An 8,449-nucleotide genomic window follows, 5' to 3' on the forward strand; every position below is an offset into this window, starting at 1 on the left:
TATAACGTTTTGTGTGCGCAGTGCTGGATTTGCATCCAAGATATTGGGTCTTCAAGCAGAAGAATGACCCCAAACTTCATCAAAAAGCACACAGAAATAGAAGGTAACAAAATGCTGGAGAGTTCTGAAGTGGCCAACAATGAGTACAGGGGTCTGTTCTTCATACGTGGATTACTGCTGGATTTGGATGTTGACGACTTGACATGATCCAGGATCGTTTTGTTCTTCTAAAGTCATCTGAGACTTGTTGTCATAGCAACAGTTCTGGTAGCTCAAACCTATTAGGGAGCAGATTAATTTCATATAACCAGGATTAGATCAGGTCAGTTCAAGCAAAGATAATACTGAAAGTATGTACCAAATGCTGATATTTTCTTACAGTAGTTATATACACTTGGGAAAATAGTAAATATGTATTTTAACTATCTGGGGCGAGGCAGTGGCGCAGTCGGTAGTGCTGTCGCTTCACAGCAAGAAGGTCGCTGGTTCGAACCTCGGCTCAGTTAGCATTTCTGTGTGGAGTTTGCATGTTCTCCCTGCCTTCGCGTGGGTTTCCTCCAGGTGCTCCGGTTTCCCCCACAGTACAAAGACATGCGGTACAGGTGAATTGGGTAGGCTAAATTGTCCGTAGTGTATGAGTGTGTGTGTGGATGTTTCCCAGAGATGGGTTGCGGCTGGAAGGGCATCCACTGCGTAAAAACTTGCTGGATAAGTTGGCGGTTCATTCCGCTGTGGTGACCCCGGATTAATAAAGAGACTAAGTCGACAAGAAAATGAATGAATATATATATATATATATATATATATATATATATATATATATATATATATATATATATATAAAGTAAAAAATATATATTAATAAAACGTATGCAATCTGCACTCCAAATTAAAAGTAAAAGACTGCCACCTGGTGGTTCAAAGCGAACATTTATTTATATAAACCTTTCATATACAAACACGAACATGCACAATATTCAGCTTATTTTAAAAAAGGATAATAATTTATGCAGTCATGCATGTGTTTTGACCGCTATTATGCCGGTGATTTGATGCTTCCAAAAAGTTGCAGACACCTTTACCGAAATCAAAATGCTTTTTTGATGCAAAATTAATTTATACAGTTATTCCGTACACTGATTAAAAAACTTGAGTATGTCTATAGGCTGCTATAATAAAGAAAATATTCTCTAAATGTAGAACCAAATACATTGATATACATTGAAATACATGATGAATACTCTTCTTGAAACATAAAAATGTAAAGCCTGCAGCTTATAACAAATGTGTAAAGTTATTGCGTGTCATATTTACCAAACCGTTTACTGCTAATTTTTTGTAATTTTGCTCAAATGGATAATTGTATATTAATCAAATGATGTCATTACGCTGCTGTGCCGTTAGCCAATCGTTGCATTGCTGATCATGATTTCGAGGATCGATAGATCTGTCCTTCATAAACACACGCAGCGATCTCAGGTCAGTTCATCCAGACATTTTAATCTGATTCACAAACTTGTTTGAAGAGCCAAATTAGCCAGAGATCAGTTATCAAGATTAAAAGATCCAGGATCTGCCAAATCATCTTAGACTATTTATACAAGGTATGAAGAATGGACCCCAGATCTAAATCCCATTGAACACCTGTGGAGAGATCTTAAAATTGCTGTTGGAAAAAGGCACTCTTCCAATTTGAGAAAACTGGAGCAGTTTGCAAAGAAAGAGTGGTCCAAAATTCTGGATGAGAGGTGTAAGAAGTTTATTGACGGTTATAGACGAATTACTGGTTTGTAAACATTCAGGATGCGTGTGCAGCGAGGTTACAGAAAAAAAACGGGAGTGCTAGCATTTACAGTGATTGAATGACATACAATGAGGTATAGAGTTTGTTGTTGTCTTAGAAATAAGTTATATTGATTACATATTATTATTTACATAATGCTTTCAGTCTATTATAACAGCTTGTCACCCAGTAATAAGCACAGTTCTTCGTCAAAATTAACGTTAAAGTGTGCTGCGTTTGTCTGACAGGTCCATCTGCGATAGCACCCTCCCAATGGATATTGGAAGAGACGAAATGGCCAAGCATCCAGCCCGAAATATACAATTTCAGTGAAACTTCAAGTGATTTTACAAGAGAGAAGTTGAAGGCTTACAAGTCATTGGATGCCAACAATTTAGTTCTGTGTGGTCATGTGCAAGAAATAATGTTTCATGATTACGAGATTCAAAATTTTGCAGTGCTAAAAACTTGCCTAGCCAAAGACAAGGAAAGAAGATGGAGCTATACAAGGCCTGGGTAATCAACAAGTCAAACAACTGCATTCTGACACCAAACAGCACCTGTATGGCAGTGTTTGTGAACGTATATTTTTACATTTCATTCTTAGCATTTTCATTGACCATATTCAACAGTTTTTTCTCAAATCATTGCTGCAATCAAAAGTGAGTAATGTGTATGAATCAGCATAGTGTAAACTTACCTGATATAAAATGAGAACTGCAGAGTTCAGCATTTTTACTTAGGTCCTCTCTCCATTCAGCTCCCTTTTAGCCAAAGACATCTGCGGTTGGCATTAAAAGCAGTGTGGTGTACGGTAAAAGCTAGGTTTTCTTTTTTTGGACTCGAATTTGGCATCCTACCGCACAACACAACAGGTTTGCTATTGCAACCGGGAACCGTCATGTGTGACGTAGGTTGGTAATTCCTTTATATATTTCAGCTATTTTTTTGTGCAACCAAATATTAAGGTAAGGGTGCCAATAATTTTATCCAGCCCATTTTTGGAGTTTTGTGTGACATTGTCAATTTAGCTTTTTTCTCCCTTTTTTTTTTTTTGGTTGTATTCCAATACACACAAATGGAATAAACATATGGTCATACTTTATTTTGAGGGTCTGTTTTTTTAATTTAAGTTATATTGTATCTACATGCCAACTAAATGTAATTAGATTATAAGTAGACAGTTAGGTTGGTTTTAGAGTTAGTATAAGTTCACATGTACTCGCAAAGTTTCTTATAGTCAGTTAATGATTGTTGAAGGAGCAGTATCAACTGATATTAAGCAGACAGTCTACTAATACTCAAATAGACCATTAAAATAACGTACTACCGAACATACTAAAAATACACATTATATTATTATATAAAATATTTTATATGTAAACTCAAATATATAAATGCATGTGTGCACTTATACACAAATATACACAGTACACATATTGAACTATTTTAATTGTGATTAATCTGTTAACAGCACCAGTAAAAACTAAAGAAAAGTGTCGACTTGTGAACTTGCAATTATGTATGATATGTCATCTTTCCACAGAAAACACGTGCTTATTTTTCTATATATATTTTAAGCTACCCTAATAATAATTATTACCATCAAGCGCAATATTTAACAAGTATGGTTAAACATCCTAGTCATAATATTGCAGGGTGTATTGCTCTTCCTCTTTTAAAAATGTATCATTTGTGTAAAATTCTAGTTTGTGGATAATATTAGTAGCTGTTAATTGTAAGTATTCAGTAAGAAATCAGTAAGGCAATTTTAAAAATAAATCCTAATTTAGGGAAAATAAATAAACTCCCTTTGAAATTAATGGAGCAAATGCTGTCCCTATATTCAATTCAATTCAGCTTTATTTGTAAAGCCCTTTTAAAATGTAGATTGTGTCAAAGCAGCTTCACATAAATGGTCATAGTGAATTGGAACAGAGTAGTTCAGTTTTCAGTGTTTAAGTTCAATTCAGTTCAGCTCAGTTCAGTGTGTTTTAAAATCATTACTGAAAGTCCAAACACTGAAGAGCAAGTTCATCGATGGGTAGCTCTACCGATCCCAAGCCATGCAAGCTAGAGGCGACAGCGGAGAGGGAAAAAAAACTTCACCAATAGGCGAGTGAAGAAAAAAAAAAACCATATAGTGCTATGCTTAATTTTTGAGCCTTTGCAAACAAATACATTTATATAACAATGCATTACATTGTTCAAACTTAACAGTAAAGAACTATTTCTATTTTATCCTTTTTTTTTTCTTGAGTCAATCACATACCATTTTGGCCTGGATTTATAACCAGTACTGTAGGCTGCCACCAGAGGATGATCAAAATATTTTGGCTTCAATTTTCAGGCACTCCATTCAATCTGGCTTCATTCTGATATCCTACATCCGTTTGTCACCATCCAGCCAATTCCCATTGGTTAACATCAAGCCTGATTCCAAACATCTTTATGGTTTACTACCCTGTTTTACTCAGAAACACGGAACTGAAATAAGCTGCAAATCCCAGTTCACCTTGACTTTAAGTTCCTGAAGGTTCTTTTCTCTGGTTCCCTGTCAAGTTCTGGTAGTGCTACCCCTCTAAGTGGCAGCAGATGTCTTGTGTGTGTGATCCAGGTCTGGCACTGTTTGCTTGCTGTAAGGCTGGTCCAGATCTATTTCAAGGGGATTCGCTTTGATTGAGAATGTGAGAATTTGACTGCGATGTGCGATAACCTTGAGCAGCTTGAAGAGAAGCATCTCTCTGATCGTCCTACATCACTTTTGGTGCTCCTCCACAGCCTGCGAACTCTGCGAAAACTCATTTTCACTCCTGCGATCCGGCTGCATAACCGAAAGTTATTGAACAAACTGCTTTGCATATAAACACGCTCATCGGTCTTCATGCAGCAGACATAATAAGTGTGCATGTGTTCAATTTATTTTCATTTAAGGTTATGTTTGTGAGGTGCTGTATGGCTCTGTATCATCCTGAATCTCGGATATTATGCACAAAGCAAAACATTTTTGTCTCCATCCATTTAATTTGTCACAATCTCCATCGCTTCCAGTTGACTTTCACAATTTTCTACTTCTGTAATTAAATTCAAAGTGCAATAAACTCAGGTTGTAATGTTAAGGCGTTTGGATTTAAAGTGCATTTTCAATTGTGTTGCGCTAAAATGATGTTTAGATTTTTTTATAAAAGCATCAGTATGTAAATTGTCCTATTTAATTTAGTTAAGAATGGCTTTACTTACAACGCGTGCAAAATTTTCATTGTGTTTTATGAATTAAGTCCCAATAAAACTGGAAAAGAGAAACATTTTTAATTACAATTCCAGATAAGAGGATTTTCTCTCATTGCAACAGTGCTGGAATTACTCCAGGTCAATATGATGCATTCATTTTCTGTTTGGCAGTATAATGTAATTATTTTTATAACATTTAAGATACGGTTCTGCTTTTTAAATATTTCAATTGTAGGGGTTTGGTATCACTCTCGTCTTTGTGGTGGGATCTCAACCGAAACTGTCTGCACTGTAGAGTTGTATTCTGTCAATCTCCTGTCGTTCTATGATAGATTGCCCTTTGCAAATGAAAATGCAGTCTTGCATGATAAGTATGGCTGATATCTGGCCATGTGACTGAAATCCATAGCTTATAAACACCCTCAACGTTGTAAATATTCTTCCAGTTGTATGTAGAATTTAGAAAGCTTTGTTATGAGTGACTCCGGTGGCCATTAAAGGAACTCCTACCAGAAACTTTCTTACAAGATACTGAACTCAATTCAATGGAGATTCAGTTAAACTTTTTTTTTTCATTCTTTGGTTAGAAGGAATTAATCCAAGCATCTTGCTGAGAGTGGTGCTTCATCTGTTAGTGGTCTAATATATAATGTTCTCAACACGTTAGCACAAAATCATATACATTTCCTAAAATATTAAGTACAGGTGGAGTAAATGGAGTGCTTAAAATTTGTAGCCACAACCATATTAACCTGCAGCCCAAGACTGGTTACTCAATGAAGCTAAGCAGGGCTGTGGCTGGTCAGTACCTGGATTGGGGACCACATGGGAAAACTAGGTTGCTATTGGAAGTGGTCTTTGTGAGTCCTAACTCCCCAGTAGAGTGAAGGGGACACTATAATGTCAGTGAGCCTCGTCTTTTAAATGAGAAGTTAAACTGAGGTCCTGACTCTCTGTGGTCATTAAAAATCCCATGGCACTTCTCCTAAAGAGTACGAGTGTAACCCCGTGTCCTGGTCAAATTCCCTCCATTAGCCTGTACCCAATTATTCTCATCCACATAATTGGCTCTATCACTGTCTCTCCACTCCACCTATAGTGTGATGAGCGCACTGATGTCATGTCCTGTGGCTGCCATTGCATCATCCAAGTGGATGCTGCACACTGGTGGTGGTGTGGAGAGACCTCTATCAGGATTGTGAAGAGATTTGGGTGTATGACCATACACAATAAATGCACTATGTATTTATAACGTTTTTAAAATATATATATATATATATATATATATATATATATATATATATATATATATATATATATATATATATATATATATATATATATATATATATATAAAGAATTTTCTCTTTATGGAACAACCAGAGAACATTCAAGAAAAAAATACATATTTTTATAAACTTGAATATGTTTTTGTTAGTTTGGATAGTATATCAAATTCATGAAGAGAATATTTTTTCCTGCTTTATACAGCAAAATTTGGTTCTTTATGGCTCACTTTTAGAGGCTTTTTCACTACATTCTGTAACTAGTACCTGGTAATTTTTTTTAGTACCACCTTGCGTGAGGTTTTAAGTGAGCTGTTCAGGTGTTGTATACACCCTGCTGATCACCGATTGGTCCAAATGAATTGTCACTACCAGAATCCATCCAAATCTGCTATATTACACTGCTGCATTGTTTTACACAAAACTAAATCATTTGTATACCATTGCAAGAAAAAGACAGCTGAAATGGGAGCATCATGGTCAGTAGAAGAGTTCTAGACATCAGAGCAAAACTAAATCATAATGAGCTGAGTCATGACGATCTATACTGCAGTGGAAAGCAGTTAAAGGATGCAGATTTTATATGATGTAAGCACAGAACAGCAGCTTATAAGAGTGCCGAATTCTAATGGATTCAGTTCTACAAGGAATTATAACATATACATTTAAAAACTTTGTGATTTGGCCTTTCATCAAGACAACGTGCTGTTTTAGGGGCCTTCACACTGCACTGTGTCTATAGGACTATTGACAATCTATTCTGCAATCATTCTAAGATTTTCAAAATGCATCGCTATTCTCTCTTGAATCGATGCTGAGCTGTTTTTGACAGCAGGTGGCACTATAGAACAGAGGAACAACGCAGAATACCCAATATGTTTTTGACTTGTAAAATTTGCCTCATTCACATCCGCATTTGGTGTGAGCCCAATCATGTTGGCCAATCAGAAAAGAGAAAGCAGCTCACACGCTGACGTTATTTGGTGAAAACTCCGGTTGTAGTTTCCACTTGACCAGACTGTACCTGGACTTTTAGAAAATCCTTACCTTTTTTAGAAAGTTTTGCTTTCAGTCACCCTATACTTTTTACGTTTTTGTGTTGACAAACAGCAAAACCACATTGAAAAAGGTGCAGTTTTGAAAATACCCACCGCCTGGACAGGGCCTAAGCAATGTTCATTGGCTTTCACAATATGTAGTCTAATGTAAACACAGCTCACTATGAACACTACTATTCCACTTTAACCCTTCCGCACTTTATCAAAGATTGTTAAAGATTCGAGTGGTGTTGGTAAGAAATTGGATGCAAGCAGAGTATGGATGTTTGTACAGCATAAATCGCCATCAGCTGAAAAAACTAAGCTCAGAATTGACATGAGATTGTGTAGTGATGCATTTTGAAAATCTCAGTATTGATGCAGAATTGATTTAGCAAATTATTACTTTTTGCCACAGCTCCAGTTTCAGACACATTCATTACATTTGATTTCATGAAAGACAGACATGATCCTATGACATACATCAACAACTGTCAGTCAGCATTATTGAGCAAACATAAGGTGCCAATCAAGCAATCAAACAGAGGAATGATTGATGCAGGGGAAACGCGGTGTGTGTTGGATTGAAGGAAAGAGAAAAGTGAAATGAGCACCAGGTGCAGGTGCAAACCCATAGGAAATGGACTGTGCAGAAAGAAAAGGAGCGAATGTCTATGAAAGAGTGACAGACAGCTGAGTAAACAGAGAGTTTTGTGGTTCTTGCTGCTCTCTTTCGTAATGCTTACATTTCCCTGATATGTGAGGGTAAAAGCATACGCCATACAAGAAGTCGCCATTTGACAGCGCATTCATTTCAGCTACATGTATGTAAATACAGTTTGTGCGTTATCTACTTCCACATAGCGCTGTTGCTGCTTAAAAGCACGTCGTGACCTCAGCTGTGAGTTTAGTACATCTAGCTGGGTTTATCTGACACGCATACTTGACAGAAGAATTAGAAGTGCAGATGTTTGAAGAGAACAAACATGATGAAACAGCTGAGGGAGAAACGCTGTTCACACTTCAGAGGTTGTGTGAAGGGTGTTAAAACACTGCCTCCTGCTGGCTGAGTGAGAAAATACCGTAATCCCCTGCTGAAAAAAAATGGTTAC

At 36.7% G+C, this 8,449-nt stretch overlaps 1 protein-coding gene across 1 annotated transcript in view; it reads left to right on the forward strand.

The window, feature by feature from the left end:
- The window catches only part of LOC147840375 (uncharacterized), a 69,435-nt gene extending 64,535 nt beyond the window's left edge, over positions 1-4,900 (forward strand). The window contains exon 9 of the mRNA XM_087287864.1: positions 4,134-4,900. Within this exon, the coding sequence (XP_087143990.1) occupies positions 4,134-4,208 (75 nt within the window). The 3' untranslated portion in view covers positions 4,209-4,900. The remainder of the gene's footprint in view (positions 1-4,133) is intronic.
- Positions 4,901-8,449: the final 3,549 nt, after the last annotated feature.

This window comes from Danio rerio, chromosome 16, assembly GCF_052040795.2.
Source record: "Danio rerio strain M-AB ecotype USA chromosome 16, GRCz13ab, whole genome shotgun sequence".
NCBI classification, from domain to species: Eukaryota; Metazoa; Chordata; class Actinopteri; order Cypriniformes; family Danionidae; genus Danio; species Danio rerio.